At 42.7% G+C, this 20,709-nt stretch overlaps 1 protein-coding gene across 9 annotated transcripts; it reads right to left on the bottom strand.

Annotated features, from left to right (window-relative positions):
- Positions 1-17: 17 nt before the first annotated feature.
- Positions 18-20,439, bottom strand: ZXDC (ZXD family zinc finger C). Of its 9 annotated transcripts, none has more exons than XM_019499555.2 (10): positions 19,611-20,439; positions 16,364-16,516; positions 15,082-15,160; positions 14,763-14,893; positions 12,670-12,840; positions 10,639-11,324; positions 9,824-9,908; positions 6,004-6,176; positions 4,225-4,326; positions 18-2,221 (listed from the first exon to the last, which is right to left on the bottom strand). In XM_019499555.2, the coding sequence occupies exons 1-10, from the start codon at positions 20,422-20,424 to the stop codon at positions 2,135-2,137; spliced, it is 2,481 nt and encodes an 826-aa protein (XP_019355100.2). In that variant the 5' UTR covers positions 20,425-20,439; the 3' UTR covers positions 18-2,134. The 9 variants fall into 9 exon arrangements, 5 of the variants coding, with proteins under 5 accessions (XP_019355100.2, XP_059571782.1, XP_059571783.1 ...); XM_059715799.1 differs by having other exon boundaries at positions 10,789-11,324; XR_009456008.1 differs by lacking the exon at positions 18-2,221 and adding an exon at positions 9,013-9,029 and having other exon boundaries at positions 4,239-4,326.
- Between the last annotated feature and the right edge of the window lie 270 nt (positions 20,440-20,709).

The following is a 20,709-nucleotide window of genomic DNA, read 5'->3' as shown; positions in this document are numbered from 1 at the left end:
CAAACCCAATGACAAGCTGACCATAAAAAAAAGCTTTATTAATCCTTTTTTTGCACCAGTTCTTTAGGTGTCCATTGCCAGCAATGGACTTCAAGCCGATTGATCCAATTCTCGGCCCCAAGCAGTTAGCAATTTACATTCACTTACAAAGCCAAGTGAGGTACATTTTCAGAAGTAGAAACAGAGTCAGTTATAAGTCCCATAAAAAGATGGAGTGGTTCCTCGGCCATTTTCTTAACTTAAAAAGAACTCGTATGGTCCACGAGAATGGAAGGATCAACAGGTGTTAGGAGAGTTCAAGCAACTCAGCTTCTGGGGACAACGTGGAGACTGTTCTAAAGCAAGACCCAGTAACCTGTTCAGTGGTGCCGTGTTCCTGCAGCTGACTCATCATCCCCTTTGCCTCTGGACCCCACAATGAAAAAAAAAATACAGCAGTCAATGGATGGGTTAAGATTTCTGCAACAGCTCGCTGCCCTGGAAACCCCACCTGAGGGAAGTAAGAGGTCCCCCTGGGCATGAGCCGTGAATTCGAGAGAAACAGAAACAGGCAGAGCCAGTGGTCAAATAGTTAAGCTCAAGATAGAAAAATAAAACTGGTTCAACCAGAGGATAAAATACTGCCTAAAAATCAGAGTCTGAAGTGAGAGTAACCTGTATACTGCTTTCAAGTCTCAAAAACAAAACAAGTATTCATCTGGACACATACATAGTTCAAAAGGCACAGGAAGTAAAAGCATTTCTGAATGACCTTGGGTGAATTCAACAACTGTATAACTGTAAAATAAATAAATATGTGCAAGATTAGAAAGATCACGTTTTTCTGCATGACATATCTTACTCTGTAAAAAATATACACATGTGCACGCACGCACCTCATTGAAGAATAATAAAAAAACCACATACATACACCCCTTTATCAAACTCCTATACATAATTTTATAGGCATTCAGTACATCACCATTAGAAACATTTAAGTTACTACCTTAAAACTGAACCAAAGATTTTTTGTTTCTCCAAATGAAACTCTATACAATCTATGCTTATTTGGGTTTAGGAAATTCAATTAAGTACAGTACAGACAACCATTTCTCTAGTAACTGTAATTTTTCAAATGAGGCAATTCTTCCCTCCATCTTAAAAAAAAAAAAGTCTACCTGGCAAGTGCATGATCAGTAAGCCAGCTGGAAGCTCGGTGTTCACTAGATATTCTGGATTTCACTGAAGATCAAGTAGTAACACAAAAATACAGTGAAAGAGATAGTGGACAGTTTATCAGTAAGTTGGCAACAGTTTTTGTATTGGACATAATCACAGTGCTTGGAAACAAGCATAACTAACGTCTGTCAGATACTGCTGGAACTTTAGCTTATGTGTTTATTTGTTATAGTGAGTGCAGGTTTATTGCAAAGCTTTCCTTTTTGGGTTTTGCTGGAAGAATTCAGCAAAATATTATTTTGGGTGTAAAAGGAATAAGGAGATGGGGAACTCAACATGAGCTAAGTTAACATTCAGACTATATTTTTCTAAACAAGTGTTTTTAACACATGTAATTTCCAGGATATTTGGACACTATACTTCTTAGATTTATTTGCTTTGTAAAATACTTTTATTCCAGTTTGTTGTCAACACAAGAAACAAGAGTCCTGGGAGGCTGGGGGGGAGAGGGAGGGAAAGAAACCAACTTCAGGACTAACTCTGAATACTTCCTGTTCACCCTATTTCCAGTTAGAGAGAGCTTTCCCCAATAGAGAGAGAGGTCAAAACTGGTCATAGGCAAGATTTTAAACTTGAATTTGTTCATTAGCTGTGCAATGCCTGCTTTCCCATGAAAGCAATGGATATCACCACAGTTAGAACACTTATGGCACTTCTCCTCTATAACATTATTAAAAAAAAAAATCTGCCCCGTGTCTTTCTGATCTCAAGACAGAAAAGGTATCTTACACAGGCACATGAAGTAGGATTTACTGAATTTTCCCCCCCATCTTTCAGTTCTAACCAAACTGCAAAAAGGATGTTATCAATCAGGTATTCCTATTTTCCATATCTTCTTTGACAATCTCTAACAACCTATTTTCACTTGGCTAAGACATGATTGCACCATTTTTTTAAAAATGATTATTCCCAACAGTCATTCCAGGTCCTGTAAATTAATTGTGCTTCCGGTGAACTGAGAATTATCAGAACCTGCATCATCTTCTGTTGAGTTGTGTGGCTCCTGTGAAAGAAGATAAATACTGTCAGGGAACGGAGACAAGAATTTTTACCACAAAAGAAACGGTGAAAGCTGCATAATGTTTTTGTTTGTTTTTATATTCAAACAATATTGGATTGACCAAAAAGGCAAATGAAATAATTCAAGAGTGGGACCACTTTTGGGACTCACCCTGAAGTGATCGCTGTTACAATGCTGGGGGGAAAGGGGGCGCTGATAACTGTGGTTTTTCCCTAGTAGAAGGAGCATGCATGTTTGATTTGACTTCCGTGGGGCAGCAATTTGACAACTGTAAATCCCTATAATACGTCAACAACAAATAGTGATGTCCTATCCTCAAAGGTTTTATGTCTCGGGTATATAGCAGCATGTTTCCAGACATTAAGAGTATTCTGAATAAGTAGCAAGAAACTTGAAGTTAACTTTGCCCACAAAGCTTTTTGGATGCAAATTGCAATCAATAAAGCTCTTTTGTAGTTTACTGCTGTCCTTCTACATCCCTCCCCTCACCCACACACTGCAATTAAGACTTACAGTCAAGAGAAATGCACATCACCTAGCCAACTGTGATTTTCAGATCATACAGTAAGGCATTTCCTTTGCTTCAGCTTCAGCCACTTTGTTACAACATTTTTAGTAGTAGTACTAACGTATTTTTCACAGCCCAGTTGCCATCAGGGTTACTTCCAAAGCACTGTCCCCCTAATTGTTACGTTTCTGGTAGTTATCATTGGGTTCTATTCATTTTAAATATAACAACCACGTCTGCTATTACACCAGTGGTTCCCAACCTTTTTAGACCACAAACCAGAAGTGACTGTGGACCAGCAGACTGCGGGTTATGGCACACCGGATGGTGCCTGCTGGCTCTCGAATGCATCCACAGAGCCAGTGGACACTGCCCTGTGAAGCTGCCAGATGTGAATGGAGCAGGGACAGAAGAACAGCTCCGCAGTCCCTGGGGACTCTCTGTGTGACACAGGCCTTTCCAAAATGGCTTATGAAATACGGGCCATAGCCCACCAAGGGTTGGCCGCCGGTCCACAGTATGCTGGTCACTTCCAGACTTCTGGTCCAGCAGCCAACCCTCCTGTGGACTGGCAGCCAACCCTTTACAGCCTGGGCTTTGGGAACCTCTGTATTACACCATAACCACTATGGAGAGCTGGGAATGTATAAAACTGTCCTCCTTTTCCTTATGGAACTTCCATTCTGCTCTGTCATCTCCATTTGCGTGAAGATTTTAAAGCTCTGGGGTTTCCCTTCTTTAAAAATCTGCAAGCCAGATTTTTCAGTACCTGGCAGCTTTCATTCAGGTACCAACCTGTGGCATTTTGAGATGTCTTTCATGATGCAACCATTTCATTTCATCTCAGAAGACTATTTAAACAACCTCTGCATAGTGGACCAGAAAAAAAGAGAAAAAAAAAAAAGAGGCAGCAGCACCTGGAAAAACAACTGCCAATGGCATCGCAAAGTTTTGGCCTAATAATATACAAAGCAATCTTAGCCACAGTTCCAGCAGCTATGTCCTCTTGTTGCAGCCCAGTTAGGGGCTACTGATTTAAGCTTTGGTGTGAAAGTAATAAACATTTTTAGAGTGCTGACAGAGGTGGAAGCCAGACAAAACACAACAAAACGTGCTTTACCAGAAGAAGCAGTGTGTTGTTAGCTCAATCCAGCTCTGCAGTGTCTGTATAGATCAGCACTTCGGTAGGTCTTTTTGGCACTTTTATGACGCTTTTATCTAATAGCTGATTCAGTCAAAAAGTCCTACAGAAATGCCCAACCTATATGGATGCTAGCCAAGCTGGGTCCAACTAACACAATGCCTCTTCTGGGCACGTGCTGGGCTTGGCATGGGGGTGCATGGAGGTTAAAGCACTGTTTTGGGGAGGAGGGTTGTGTTGGCAAGCAGCCTTATTGTGCCAGACTGAAGAGATGGATGTAAATTCTTTTCTTTCCAAGAACGACAGAAAAGGAACCAATGTTCCACATTGTTATACCTGCAGTATGTGAACAGGCAAGTCTACTGTAAGCTGAGAATGTGATGTGGAGGATTGAGAGCTGAGCTGGAAGGGCAAGTCCCCTTCTCCTGGGGGATCATCCTGTAAAGGGAAAAAAGGACAAGGCAAATATGAAACTTTGAAGTGCCTCCTAGAATCACAAAGCAAACTTCACTGCTGTCACTTTAGCTCCTTTAAAAACAAAGTTTAGGAAAGGCAAGTGCCTCATTGGTTAAACCTTACGCATCCAAAGATACCCAAGCTTTCAAAACTGAAAAGGTCTAAGAATGACTCAAAAAGAAGGTGAACCACTCACCTTATATTCAGTAACAGGTTGGAAACTGAAGGCTTTTACATACCCTTTCAAAAAAGACTATATTTATTATTACATTAACATGTGTTCACTCCCAATACCAGTTTGCTGCAGATGCAGTGGTTACCTGCCTGTGGCCCTCCTCCCCACTCCATGAGAGAGGGAGGAAAAGAAGAAAAAAAAAAAAAAGGGGGGGGGGGAAGAGTTTTCCACATGGCCTGCTCCATGCCTTATTAGGAAGCATTCTTCCATAACTATGTTTATAAAGTTTTTAATATCTCAATCTTAAGTGATTGTTATAACATGCTGTTATAGCCATGAGATTTCTGCATCAATGCAGGGAAGAACGGTCTCCCTTATCTAAACAGTGGCTTAATATTTTGTTTTCTCCTTATCCATTATGAAGCTGCCACCCTACTTAGCACCGCATAACTCAAGACTTGCTCCTGAAGATGGAATAATTTGATTACAGGCAGTTCTTTTACTGTAGTTCGGTAGATACACTGAAAAGAGCAGTGTTCCCCTTTCCCAACTTGTTCTTACTTCAAGCAGGTGCTTCCCAAAGACCTGTTCTCTTGGGGCTGCTCTTGCCCCTAAGCAGTATTTCTTCAGGGCCTCTGCTCCAGTGCAGCTACTCCTGCAATTTCTCTATGCTGCCTCTGGCCTAAAGTCTCCTTGCACTACACTGCTTTATGCTGCCTGCTGCTCCCTGTCCTGCAAGTCTGGACTTCCCCAATCACCCATCTCTCTCTCTTTCAGACTCCCCACCAACTTAACTGCATCACTCACCGCCACTGCTCAGCATAGCTATCTAGAAGTAACATTTACAGATTCTGCTTTGTACTGAAGCAGGTATTCCTAAGAAACTAAGCAGGGGTGGATTTAAGTGCATGCTCACTGGGTGTGTCTACATGAGACGTTTACTGCACATTAGCCTAATAATACTGTGCAGTAGTGTGGTGGTTAAAAACTATGCTAAGAGCCTACTGCACAGTGTTATTAGGCTAATGCACAGTAAGAGTTACAAAATAACTCTAGTTACTACGCACTTAGTTAGTACCTTCTTAAGCAAGCACTAAACTGAACGCACAGTATCTAAAGCGCATTAACGAACATACAGATATGCCCACTGAGGAGGAATCCCCAAATAAGTGCTTATACAGGGGATCTTACACAAGCTTAAACTGGCTCTATTCCAGTTGCTTCTACAACTATTTCTAAAGAGGCCTGTTATTACTGGCTAGATGTTAAGGAATGCCCACCCTCTTTTTAGGAGCATAAAAATATTCTTTTTAGGCAACAACCCTGAATTACATCAATGCATTGTTATGGAATGTCAAGATATATCATGACTAATCAATGTTAGCAGACATTATCAGATGTTAAGACAATTAAAATCTCCTAATCAAGTCCCAGTATATATAGAGCCAGGTAGATGATTTTATGTTTTATTCACGTGTTCTTACCTGAAGTAACTGAATTTGCACGTACTGTGCTCCAGTGGCTGGGTCCCTCATTGTTAAGCCTCCATTTGGCAAAACAACATTGCCTCCCATTCGACTGCCATGACTGGAAGATGAGAAGTTGGTAGGACTGACTTTGCCACCTTTACTTTTCCTCTGGCCAGAGTTTGCTGCCCCTGAAAGAAAAGTTATAATGTTTAATATTGATATTGGGTAGTCTAGTTCATTTGGACGGTCTCTCACTGGGACTTCTCCACTTCTGCTTATTTGGGCTGTGACATTACTGAATGCTAATACGTCTACAGTACTTCACTTCGCATGTTCAGAGTACACAATTGCTAAGTATTAGAACACAACTACTAAAGCAAGATGATAGTCAATTAGCTTATGAATTCTGACTGCTGGAGTGAGCAAGCACCATTCTCACCCTGAGGAAAAGCAACTCTCTTTAACAGGAACTCCATCTGGCTTCTCTGAACTTGGCATTAAAAATAGGCACCATGCTAATAATGTCAAAGCAACAGCATTTTCCGTAGTTAGAAGATGAACTGGGAACTGGAAATAAAATTTGGGTTTCCCAAATCTGCAATCAATTGCCTGAGTGACTGTGGTCGAATCATGTACAACAGTTTCTTAATCTAGGATATACAAACCATAAGGCTTCTCCTCTGGAAAACATTTTAAAACTGTTGGATGGAAGTATGAAGTCCTCATTACTCGCGATATGGGCAGTCACTAATAACTAGAGCTGGCTCAGAAGCAGGGTTTCTAGTTTGCAGGGGAATTTAGAGTGTGGTTTTCATCCAAATCAGATCAAAAACAATTTTTTGAGGTGTCTGCAGAACAAGCAGCTTGTGGAACCCTGCAGTTGCTCAGTAAAATTGACTCACTTTCCAGCTTCGCTACTACTGCATTTTCTCACATACCACACACCTCCAAGTAAAACACGCACCTTACTTTTAGAAGGCAGAATGTAGAAAAAAAGATTTTTCCAGAGTCATGGCCGACTGTGTGACAGAGTAAGTCCTCCTGGAAACAGAGGGTCCAGAAAGTGTGGATCCCAGGAGACAGTCTGGGTGAGGCAGCAGGAACTTCCTGGTGTGGCAGGTCAGTAAGAAGGCTAGGCCCCAGACCCTTGCAAGGGCAGTAGTAAGACTGTTACTTCTTTACTGTAAATAGTTCTTTATAAGTTCCTGTAAATAATAAAGTGTTGTTTCCACACCACAAGGCTCATCAAGACTGCATGCAGCAGTTCATTCACCCTCAGCCAGTTCAGTGGCTCTTCAGCCAAAAGCTACTGTTTCACCAGCAGCTCTGAGAGGGTTAACACTGGACTCTACCTCTGCTGTCTGGAGCCCCAGGGAGAAATGGCAGCCATCTTGGTGACCACAAGTCAGTGTTTGCTTGCTCTATTCCATGCTGTTTCTATTCCAGCAAAGAAGAAACAAACTCCCCTGCTTAAGATATGCACCCCAATTTTGGAGGGCTGGTTTAGTGGGTAAAAGGTTCAGTGATATACAGATAAATATGGTAACAGCAGCAGCAGCAAAACTGACAAGAAATATCAATTTCACCAACCAGCTACAAGAGGCATCCAGTGTCCCCAGCCGGGGCCAGACCAGCCAAAGAGATACTTGTTCCAAGGCTAGGGAACTTGCGGCTTCTAGAGCTCTTCATCCTGAAAGCATGCCCTTTCAGGAATCCACACAGGGTTCAAAACCAGACCTTGGATTTGGCAGAAGTTCAATCCAACTCAAGAAGTTTCAAAATAAATATTATGGGCTCAATGAACAAGTTGATTTTCAATTAAGTTTTATTTTGTTGGAAAATATGACCAGTTACACAGACACGAGCCCAAGAACTCTTAGCAGGAGACCCCAATGAATGAGTCTGACAAGTTTCAAATGTATTAATCATAGATAACATGAACAGTAAGAGCTTCTTGGCCTGCAAGACATTTAAATCCTTTTCTCTGAAGTTGGGGAAGATTTTTCATACTGGCTATCTAGAGTCACAAAAATCAGGAAATTTTTCAGGAACTGCTCTGTCTTTAGAACTAGGTTCAGGGATACTATGCATAACATTTCACCACAAAGACACTTTACTTCATAATTTCCAGATAACTGAGGCTATGCAGAATTATTGCACTTTCCCACAAAGCTATCAAACATTTCCAAAATGCTGCAGTTTAATTTTATTTAGTTTCATTTTGCCCACAGCTTGTTGCTGCATACTGCTAAGTTTTCTATAGCCTAACAATGCTGATATTTTGGCTCCAAAACACTTCCCTTACGCAGTTTACATTCCAAATCAAGTACTTGTTTGGATTTAAGTATCTGTCTGCTCAACTGAAACTAGAAGCTGTTGCACACTTATTCAAGAGAACCAGAAAATAATTATGATCGAAAGCAATGCTGAAAAATGTTATTGTTCATACTGGTTAAAAATATGAACAGAAAACGATTAAATACTTCGTATTTTTAAGTCAGGCTTATTTTTTTTTAGATTAAGTATTTCATCTTTTTAAAGATTGTTTTAAACTTCAGATGTTAGAAGAGGGAATTAAAAAAAAGACTTTGAACTTTCAGGTGTTCATCTATTGTGTTAAAGTATCTTTAGATGCAAGATTTGAAGGGGTACAAAGAGTTGTATTTTACTGCATATGTATGGAACAGAAGAAAAAAGGAATGCATTAATTTGCGTAGCACTAACACAAGTATGTGGCAGGCTAGATAAGGTATTTAATTTGAGAAGTGAACTGATACTCATCTAGCTCTTTCATACGACAGGTGCAAATTCAATGCAAGCCTCCTTTCAATCTTGGATATCATCATACATGCATCCTGTATAATTCTGCATAATTACAGATTGATTCATAACAGATACAGAAAGACAGTGTTCTTGATTTACATGACATCATCTTTTAAAAAAGATAAGTAAAGCAGATACATGCATAGCTCTATAAAGCAAGAGACAGGAGAGCATTTAATTTGAAAGTTATCTTTTACTTACCTCAAGACAATTGTCACCTTGATTTTCAGAGATGGCAGGCACCAAGAAACAGTAAGGAAGAACAAAAATGTACAGTATGATGTTCCTCTCCCATTGAGGGTAGTTGCAACTCAAATAGCTGTCTTGTTATTTTTCTGTGCAACTCTAGTGAGCCATGGAACACATTTCATCTGACAAAGCAATAGTGCATATTCATATCAGACAGCTATGAGTTCAACTTCAGGTTAAAGGGAGGAGGATATTAAACAGGACACACATAAAATGTGGCCCAAAGCTTGTGTTTTGTTTTTAAAAAGCTACACAACCTTGAAGGTTAATTGAAAGGCTGCAAGTGTCTAAAGAAACTCAACAAATAAATTCCCCTGCACTGCCTAGAAACTAATACTGCAGCCACGTGCCAGAGCCTAGAGGCAAGATAAACAATGAGGACAAACTAGTCTACATTGAATAAAATAAAATGCAAAAAGCAGACAGAAAACACAACATAAGATCATCAGATATTTTAATCTCTTTCGGTCTTAATGCACAAAAGGTCATATTTGAAAGAAAACAAAAAAAAAAACCTGAAAGTGAGCGAAGTGGGAATTTAAGTCTAACTTTCATCTGTCAGTGTCTCTGTAGCATAATTGGAAATCTATAGCATAAATTTATTCTTAAATCATACCAATGAATTTGAGACTCCACAAAGACCATCTTCAATAGCAGCTCTCCCCCCCACACATGCCTTTAGTACTGATGAAAATCTGAGAAATCTATACCCGTGTCACTGTGAGAAGATGCACATCACTAAGCCAGGAAGACAGCTCCTCACCTGTACTGCTGCCATTCCCTTTCTGTTTTCTTTTCTTGGCTAACTGGATAGCTCTGTAGTCTGTTCTTGCAGATCCACCACTCTCCTAGAAAAACAAGGGAAAAAGATATTTGATCTTTTATGCACCGAAACAATAAATTAATGAAACCAAACGAACAAATTATTAGTTGAAGTGTCTTGAACATTATCTAAACACTGGTTGGTAGGGATTTCAACATGAATACATTTTTAAAACAAATTGTTAGCGCTCCAGTAGATCTCCATTGCACACTGCACATTAGATGCCATCTCTAAATTTATCAGCATTATGATTTTTAATAGCCACGCTGTAATAAACAGAATACTTCAGACTTTTTTTTTTTTTTTTTTTTTTTTTTTTTTTTTACAAGAGACTCATATCTAACTGTAGCATTGTACAGTGGATGGAAAAACAACATTAAAAACAGTTATGGGAATGAGAACCAAGCTAGGTGCTCTAGTTGCTTTCTAGGCCCAAACTTTTTATGGCATGGTGTTGTGCATTATTTTCAAGTAATTCACCTGCTTAAATTTTCTTAGATATACTTCATCCAAAGGGGTTATACGTTTTTTTTTTTTAAATACAATCTTTAGCTGGAATAGGGTTCCCCCTCTGCCCCAGAGAAAACCAGAACTTTTAAAAGAATTATCACTATATGTGTACACACACACAAAATGTGTCACAGCGTAGATCAGTGCGAGAAGTCTGCCTTTAAGTTGTAAGCAGCAACGGGGTATGCTCAAAGTTAAGGCACTTCCCTCATCTGGGGAAAACTGAATGTAAAATCACCGCATACCAAAAAAGAACTGCCAGTCACTGTGCTAAGGTCCATTTCTTTCTGAGCACTGTAGCTTCCCGGGGGGTTAGAGAATACAAACTGTGTCACGACTTTACTGCCTTCCTGTTGGCCAACAACATCTGAATTGGGAAGCAAATTTCGTTCAACCTTTGTTGGAGCGAGTAACTCAGGCACGTTGCTTCCACCCAGGCTGCTGGACGGGGTCAAAGTGGCAGTGTCTATTGTTAGATTATTGCTGGATGTCAAACCATGCATATCTTGACTGGAATTCCTCACTGATAAAGATGCTAGTGAACCCAAGGCTTCTGCATTTACAGTCTGTACATCGTCCAGATTTAAAGTGCTTTGCTGCAGAACTGTAGTAGGGGTTCCCAGCAAGAGAGAACTGTCCAGACTTTGTGGAATATCATTACCAGCCACCAGTATCAAAGGGTCAACAGTCTGATTTAGGGAACTGCTACTGACAGGAAGATTTCCTCCAAGTGTGGAACCCACTGAAGCAACATCAATAGTAACTATCCCAGAGTTCACGAGTGCCATGTCTGTTGAAATTCCAGAATTGTTGCCAGACACATTGGAGAAAAGTGACACAAGGTCTATGTTGCTGAGGTCACTTTGTCCTGGACTGGTCAGTTCACTGCTAGGTGTGAGAGAACAGGTTGCTTCAAGCTGGGTTAAAAGATCTGAAAGGAAACATGGTTTCAACACATTTAATTGCAGAAACAGACAAATGACAAAGAAAATAATATTGCAACCCTTGCACTACATCTCCCAGTGAGCAAAAAGTTAAGAACAGGAATATACAAAAGACCCAAGAGAAACAAAAAAACCCCATATCGATATATTTTGGAAAAAAGGTAAAAAACAAAAAAACACACTCCAAAGCTTGCAGGCACTGCAAATAAGCTAATATTCACGTCAGGATAGTAGGATTTACATGTGATAGACACTTACCAGAACCAAGACAATTAAATGATGAAGAAATATTCTGTATGAAAGGGTGTGGACACAATCAACATTCATCATGCTTTGAAATAAGCTTCAAAGCACAAGTGAATGAATAAATAATGCACAGTGCTATAAGCACTACAGTTCAGCCCTTACTATATCAAAAATAATCCTTGACAAACAAGCGTTTGAAGGGCTTTTGGATACATCTGTCCTCCCTGTTTAAGGAGCTTCTGTTTTGTGTTTTATTCCCCTTGCTTGTGTGCTGTTCTGCCTCTTACTGTAAGCAGCCCAGAGCCTTTGTTGGGGAGGGTAGCATATAATCTAGTTTAATTAGTTACTAAAAAGAGTGAAAACAGAGTGCTTAACATTATAGGCAAGAGACACTATATAAAAATATTTTACAGTAAATATTTTCTAAAAACTAAGGCTATTTTAAAGCTAGACTCACTAAGGAAAACGAGTAGACTAAGTTTCACCTTTACATTAACTGTGACATTCCTTATTTAGAAGTGTGTCTGAAATATCTAGTTGAACCACTGGAATTCACTATGAAATGCTCCTATTCAGTTCGTTATCTAAATATAGGATGATTATTTACGTTTGCTGTCCTACTAAAAAACAAGACTACTTTATAGCTATAAAGAATAATCCAATATTGACACTGCCAGACAGCACAGGGATATAGGCATCTCAAGTTCAGTTTCTATTCTCTAACCCTCCTCCAGAAATAGTCCATATTGAACATTCAGATTAAAAGAAGAGAAATATTGCTTTAGTCTTCATTAGGTTCTTCAAAAAGCCGTGTCAAAGCATCCTCATCAGTGGCCTACTTGGTTCAAAAATTTTAAATCTCTAAATCACATAAACCAAACTCTAGTTAGTCTGACACAGCTTCCACTAAGTTTATTACATTATGCATGTAAAACCACACAGGGAGAAAAATCTGACCCCAGATAATTTTGCTACTGGTTTTCAATGGGGCCAGGATCTACTCACACGATTTTATTTATAAATATATTGATAGTTTAGACTTCCTTCTGTACAGCAGCTATAACGATTCTGTAACAAATGTTTTACCTGGACTGAAATTGTGCTGTTTCACCATGTGCGTCTTCATGCTATGCTTGGATGTGAACAATTTATTACAACTGGACACAGGGCAACGGGTCTTCAAGGAATCCACATCCTGCAGATGTTTCTTAGAATGAATATACAAGCTACTGCGTGCAGAAAACTTTGCACAACAACCTGCAACAAGATGCACGGATATTGAAGTATTTCCCCCACTTTTATTGTAAATCAACAATTTAAAAAATTCCCTAGATAAAAAAAAAAAAAAAAAAATCATACAAATAAGATTGTTCTACTGAGCTCTAGCTTTTTGGGCATGCATGCTGCATGTTAATAAAGGGAATAAAAAGAAACTAGCACAGGTTCTCACAGAGGCAAATACTATACCAAAGAAACAGAGTGAAACATCTGAAAGCATGATGCTAGAACAACAGAAGCAAAGCTGACCCTCCCACTTGCCTATTAACTCAGTAGGAAATAAAACCCTCCCCCATAAAGGCTTATTAAATTGAACTGAAGCACCTAAAATAGCCAATGATGAATGCATAAAAGAGGAAGAAATACTTGTGACAGACCTAGAGAAGATACTATTTTTTGCAGTGAACTATAGGTATACATGTTCTTTATTATTACCTACTTAACTTCTTCCTAATTTGTGTTTATATTCTAAGGTAAGGCATTAAACCAAACAAACAAACCAACCACCTCGCTAGACACTTTGTCCTAGTGATTTCCTGCAATAGCAAAATTCAACAAATACAGTATTTAACTTTTAGCAGTTTAAATACCTGGCCATTCAGACAAGGGTGTCTAAGATGGCCAGATATGATGACCCTTGTCTAAGACACTAGCATGCTTTTACCACATTAGTTGTTCAGCCTCAGCAGCCCTTAACTTGAATGTGATTTAAGTTCAGAGACCATTTATTGAAGGAAGGAATCAAAAGTGAACCCAAACCCACACCACTGATTTTTCCATAGCACCAAAACCAGAACAGTTCTTTAGGTAATTTATTCTGACCTCAAAAAAGAGATAAGGATTGGAGGAGAGTATAAGGAAGGGCAGAGTATAAGGAGTCAGTGTGGGAACAAGAGAACTAGGACAAAGGGACAAATGGGAGCTCAAAAAGGAGTCTAGGGAAGAACACTAGAAATACTAGTAAGGGAAAAAAAAAAAGCTCAGACAAGAAGCTAAGGTGGGGAAATAACGAGTAGAAGAGTCTGTGCCTACTGGAGCACTTTCACCTTGGTACCTAGAATGGAACAAGATGCCAAAGTCAGAAAACATCTCATGCCCATCTCCTAATCTGCAGATCACCTACTAATGTTACCAGTCTGTTAACTCAAGTGACAGAAGTCTGTACCACAGATCTGAAATTTACAGCCCTGCCAATGAATCCTTACAGGACTTAACATAACGTTATAATAGAACTTATTTTTTAAAAAATTGCCAAAAAATGTTAATGCACAAGATCAATCTGCTCCAAAGATGAATTAGTGTTGAGCAGTAAAGGCAGTTCTTCTCTGTAAGACCCACTCTTCTAACCATATAGGTACAACTAATAACCTGCTTATAACTTAAGCAGCAGCAGAACCATAACTAAACATCTTTAACTGATGTCCGAATTCTGCCTTCTTCCACCCACATATCAATATACAATATATTCTCACAAAGGCAGTCTGTACATAGGGAAAAGCTAGTCAAGAAGTGCATCAGAACAGCAAAAACATGGTTTTCAGACCAGCGATGGTGTTTACTACTTTCCCAGCTTGGAACAAATCAAATTAAAATTAATTATGAAAGATACGTTCCATAACATCCAAATTCAGTTAAAAATGTGGATGCAATGCAACACTCTCATGATTTCAAGTGACAGAATAATACAACGTGTTCTCCCCCTCCCTAATTTGGCACAAAACTCATTCAATCAGATGTTTTAAACAACCTACAAAAAGGCAAACCAAAAAACAACACACCCCAATTGTTAACTGTCCAAAGCTTCAATCCTGCAACACGACTGACATGGGCAAAGCTTACCACCTATTACATGAGCTAGCAACTAGTTAGCAGCACACAAAAATCAAGAACATGAACAATACCTTCCACTGGGCATTCAAATGGTTTTGTACCAAGGTGAGTAATACTGTGGCCTTTCAAGTGTTCTGCTCTTGTGAAGGATTTCCCACAACCTTCTACAGGACATGTAAACCTCCTGTCATCTTCATGCTTCCTACAAAGAAAACACCGTCATTCCCCAAAATCAAGCCGATTACATGCTCATCTCTGACATCACTTACAACCGCTCCAATTCTAAAATGTACTGTCATGCAGGTTACTGTTTCTAACACATTGAATTGATGCAAGCAACTGGTAGGCAAGCAAGGATTTTTAAGACATAATCAGAAGAGTTTACTTTACCTTTTATGTCTTAGTAGCTTGGACATGCTGGTGAAAGACCAGCCACAGCCCTCAAAGTCACAGATAAAAGGCCTTTCTCCTTAAACACAGAAAAAATAAAAGTAATTGCATAATACAAAAAAAATGCTTCTACTGAGAAGTTCCAACAAGGTTAAGTTACTTTAAAAGTCACATAATCTGATAATTTATAGATTACATTTTAAGCAAGTTTCTTTACCTAGAAGCCATTTCCTACAACTGGATCTGCACTGACAGACCTATAGGCCTGCAAAGCTCTCCTGATAAATTTAAAAGACTCCAGGTAAGAATTCTGCACAGATCCAGTTGCACAATGTGGCCCTATATTAACAAGCATTTCTACTAGTTTTGCCTGCAATCCAATTCATTTTTCATTTAAGTACCATTGCTCTTTCACTCATTTCAGATTGGACAACAAAACCTAAGGCAGTGTCTACTTCAAAGTCACTTTTCCATCTAAAAAAGCCTTAGATAATCGCTTTACATAACAATTACTAAAACAAAGATCAGCAAAAGTGTGCATTTCTCTATTTGTGCAGTTTACATTGTGCATTTCCGGGCACTTGATGACTCTCTCTGAGAAGCTTAGTTCTTCCCCACTTGCTTGATATCTTTCACACAGTAAGAAGAGCAAATGAAAAAGTTTTTAAAAAGGAAAAGAAAAACACAATTCTTAGAAACCAAAAGAACTGGCAAGAGAATTGAGGGAAAGTTACAATGCACAAACCTAAGACTCTTCTAAAAAATCTGAAGTTGACAGTGTTCCTTACAGATCAATGACATTATTGTTTAGACAGCTTCATGCTCTCACTGTTCAAACTCTTCCTTGGGAACATTTCACATGTTTGTGTTGGTATTTTTAAAAGCTGTGTGTTATGTGCACATAAAATTTGAGACTAGAGCTGGGCAAAATGTAGTTCGTGTGCCAAAAAATTCAGTTATGAGTTAACATAAAACTATATAATTGGCAACTGACAAGTTGTCTCATTCAAAGAAACACGGAAAATGTTATGGCAGTTTCAACATCATTTCCTTTTTCACAAGGACATTTTGTTTCTAAAATTTGCCTAATGTATTAAAAAGTATGAAATCCTCCACAAAATAAACTCTTACGTCAACTTTAATTAAAGTTCCTTCCCTCTCTATTTTTCAGTTTGACTTGCAAATCAAAGTCTGTTTCTCCCAAAGCTCTATTTGAGACTATTTGTACCAGAAGGGATCTTTGTATATCTCTCCAACCAATAAAAAGCTGCACTGTGGATACCTGTGTGACTTCTCATGTGGATTTTCAGTCGGCAGGCTTTGTCATACTGCTTGTTACAGCCAGGGAAAGAACAGGAGAACTGTTCTTGCTCTCTGAAGTGGGCTCGATTATGAGAAAATAATGCACTCACTGTGATAAAAGTCCTCTCGCAACCTAAGGAAAGAAGGGAACACTGTGTTCATTTGGCATAAAAACAAAACAATCAAATTTAACTCTTTACCATACTTCTCTTATGGGCTGTGTAGGTAAAATGAAAGGAAGAAGAACTTGTTCTTATTCAATAACAACAACAAATATACACATATTTTTAACCTATATAAAACCACACTAGGTCTCATAGCTTGATGCATTGTGGCCCGCTTTTGCAGCCTGGAAAAATCCACGGCATGGCTTGATTAGGAGTTGGAAGGTGGGACTGGGGCAACTTAAGATTCAATGCTCACAAAGGGGACTATACATGAACACAGAGGCTGCTTGTGCTGGGGCTTCCTGGCTAGTCTTGCCCCGCTTCTCAGGGTCAGACCTATCACCTGATTTGGGCTCAGGAAGGAATTTTACCCCATGATTAGACTGGTACAAACTTTGGAAGTTTTTGCCTTCCTCTGTAACAGGAGTCATGTCGCTCTACACCTCTTGAGCATATATTAACAACATCTCATAGATGCAGGATTGTGACTGCCCTGGTTCCCCTGCTTCACCTGTGGCAAGTTAGGGTGTTAGGTCTGTGTTGTGTCAAGGCTGACAGTAATTTTATGTAGTTCAGATGATGGTGTGGGATGGTTTGGATAGGGCTGATCCTGCCTCAGGCAGAGGTCAGATGAGATGGCATCTGGAGGTCCCTTCCAGCTCTACAACTGACTCCTTGCTGTTTTTACTCTCCCACCCTCAGCTTTTCCCAGTTAAGCTCACAGATTCCCAGGACAAGCTATGGCACGGTCCTGCCTTCTGAAGCCTCCTCAAACAGACCATTTGCATAACTTTAGGCTTAAAGGGATCAACTGCCTACGTTTGTGGAAACAGGAACTGCATTTTGCCAATAAACTAGACTGCATTGAGGAAAAACCTGACAATCATTGATTTCCCTTCCTAATGGAAACATCCTCTAAGGTCCCTTGCAGCCCTACTTCTCTTTGACTATTAAAAAACAGGCAGGCAAAACTTGTAATGTCATCAGCTACTAATTGTACAACAGAGAATGCCTCAGGCCAAAGGCCATGAAGACATCAAGCTAAGAAGAACTAAAATGGCTCTCTCTGGGCTTTTTTTTTTTTTTTTTTTAAAGAAAGTTTTTATTCATGAGGGTGTTTCACAAACAAACAGCCCAATGGCTGCCCACGCTGTACATCTGCAACCAAATGGGAAACTCTACAGCAGTGGCAAACACCAAAGGAGGTATTGTCAAATGCACCAATAATTTACAACAGTGCAGTGATGTGATGTGGCCCATTGAATGATCACTGCACTCAAAATTGTTTTACTTCAAAACAATGTTTCTGAAACACCCTTGTATAGTGACTAAACCATGCAGTAGTAAGGCCTTCTTCCTTTCACCAGCGCTTTCTAGGAACATAGTCCTACCACACCACGCAACTCATATAAAAATAAAATTCCAGTCAAGTAGCCAGTGACAGAAAAAAAATCCAACCTGGGTTCATAAAACAGCTCAAAATACCCACTAGCCTTATGGATATTCTCATCCTGGCAGTAGTCATGTAAGATCAAACTCTGCAGTGGTAACTTTTTAGCCTGAAATCCCACTGAACCTGAACAGAGTTCTCTCCCAGTGGGACGAAAACCTGTCTGCACCTCGGGACCCCTGACATCAGAGGTGCTTTCTGGTCCAACGGGCTTAGCAGCAGAGCAAGTTTTCTCTCTGCGTGCACACAGCCTGGACATGGCACGTGACAGTGAGGGCAAAAAAATCTCTCAGGTGCCAAGAGCCCCAATGCCCATAAGCCAGAACTGACTGGGCAGGAACAGATCCACTGGGCGCTGATGGGGGTGGGGGAGGAGACACAAAATGAGGTATAGTCTGTGATGTTGTGCCCTGCGTATGTGCAGCAAGCAAACCCCAGTCCCCTCACAGCATCAAACCAGACAGGCTCTTTTAAGGAGCACCAAGCAGGAAGGAGGGATGCAGTACAGGTGGGCAGCTCTGGGGAGCAACCGAAGGGTTTTGTGGGGTCCTAATTTAGGACATTATAGGTGGGCAGCTCTTGTGAGAGACCTCAAATGGGGAGTGGGAAGGGTCACAGCTCCTAAATTGGGGCATTACAGGTGGGCAGCTCTGGGGACAAACCCAAGGGCTGGGGGAGGGGGACGCTCCCAAACTGGGGACATTACAGGTGGGCAGCTCTGGGGAGAGACCCAGAGTGGGGTGGGGGGAGGGAATGGCTACTTATTTAGGGATTACAGGGGGAGCAGCTCTTGGGAGAAACCTAGTGGGGTGGGGTGGGGGGAGGGAGGAAGGCTCCTAATTTGGGGCATTACAAGTGGGCAACATCCCCCCTTCCATTAGGTCTCTCCCCAGAGCGGCCCACCTGTAACACCCAGAATTAGGGACCTCATAACCCCTTTAGGCTGAGGGGAGAAGCCTAAAGGGGGGGAGGGTCCTAAACAGGGGCCTTACAGGTAGGCAACACCTCCCTTAAGTCTCTCCCCAAGTTTGGGGCCTGTAATGCCTAGGGTTGCCAACTCTGTTTGAATCTATTCCAGGAGATTGCGTCACACGATGCAATGACACAAATGAGTCATTACATCAGCAAGGCAAATGCACACGACTCTTACATTTTGAGAATCCATTGGGCTACTGTATACATCGGATTCAACATTTAATATTTATTTTAACGAATGCCCTATCGCATCTCTCCTGGGCGACTCTCAGCTGTCTCCTGGACATTTATATCTAATTTCTTTAGACTCCGGGGCATTCTCGGAGGGCTGGCAACCCTAGTAACGCCCCAAATTAGGGGCCTGGTAACATTGTTGGGAGCCGTGCAGGGGAGGCCCCTCACCCGGGGTGTGACGGGGGGGGGGGGGGGGGGGGGGGGGGGGGGGGGCAGCTCTAGGGAGAGCCCTAAGAGACGGGGAAGACTCCTAAATTAAGGAGACACCTATAAGGGGGAGGGGTGGGGTGCTGCTAAATCAGGGCAGAGACCATCCATAATACCCAGTTAGAGACCTCATAACCCCTTGCTGGGAGCTCTGGGGAGAGACGCAGCAGGGTGGGGGTGGAGGTGGCGCTCACCGGGGTAGTCGCAGCGGTAGGGCCGCTCGGGCTCGAGGTGGGCGCGGCGGCGGTGGGCGGCGAGGCGCGCGGCGCCGGGGAAGCGCTGCCCGCAGGCCTCGCACTTGTGCGCCGCCTCCTGCTCGTGGGCGCGGCCGTGGGCGCGCAGGTTGTAGACGGTGGTGAAGCGCTTGGCGCAGCCCGGCGCGGCGCAGGCGAAGGGCCGCAGCTTGTCGTGCGAGTGCAGGTGGCGCCGCAGCTTGTAGGCCGTGCCGAAGGCCCAGGCGCAGCCCGGCACGGGGCACACGAAGGGCCGCGCCGCCCGCCCCGCCTCCGCCTCGGCCTCGGCCTCAGCCTCCCCGTCGGGCCCGCCCGGCGGCCGCTCGGCGCAACATGGCGGCGGCGGCGGCTGCGGCGGGCGCGGGGAAGATGGCGGCGGCGGGTCGCCCAGCGTGAGGACGCCGCCCTCCAGGCGCAGCAGCAGGCTCTGGTTGTTGATGGTGATGGTGCCGGAGAAGGCGCCGGGCGCGGCGCTGTCGGCCGCGGGCGGCGGCGGGGGGGGCGCGGGCGGCTCCAGCACCAGCAGCAGCCCCTCGCTGCCGCCCGGCGCTGGCGGGCTGGGGGCGGGCGGCGGCGGCTCCGGCTTGTCGTCCAGCAGCAGCACGGGGAAGCTCACGTAGAGGCCGGAGGAGGAGGACGAGGCAGCGGCAGCGGGCGGGTCGGGCGGCGGCGGCGGGCGGCGGGGCCCGGGCGGGGGCGGGGGCTCGGCGCCGCCATGTTGGGCGCCGGGCCGGGCGCGGGCCGCCTCCGCCGCGGGCAGCCCCTGCGTTTCCATCTTGGGGGTCCCTGTAGCAGCCGCTGTAACCGGAGCCGCGGGGCGGGGCGGGGCGTGGCGGGGCGGGGTGGCGGCAAGACGCGGGGCGGAGCGGAGCGGAGCGGGGAAAACCCGGAGCGCGGACTCGGCGGAGCGGAGCGGAGCCCCTGCTCTGGGCCGGCCTCGTGTCAGCGTAAAGCCCGGGCAGTGTCCGCGGTGCGCCGGGGGAGGCCGGCGGCGTTGGTGGCGGCTTCCCTCGCCAGCCGCGGGGTTAGAAAGCCCCCGTGGTTGGCAAGATAAAAGGCT

This window comes from Alligator mississippiensis, chromosome 12 (genome assembly GCF_030867095.1).
Source record: "Alligator mississippiensis isolate rAllMis1 chromosome 12, rAllMis1, whole genome shotgun sequence".
In the NCBI taxonomy this organism is placed as follows: Eukaryota; Metazoa; Chordata; order Crocodylia; family Alligatoridae; genus Alligator; species Alligator mississippiensis.
Note: the sequence above shows the minus strand (reverse complement) of the source record. Positions and strands in the feature narration are given on the sequence as shown.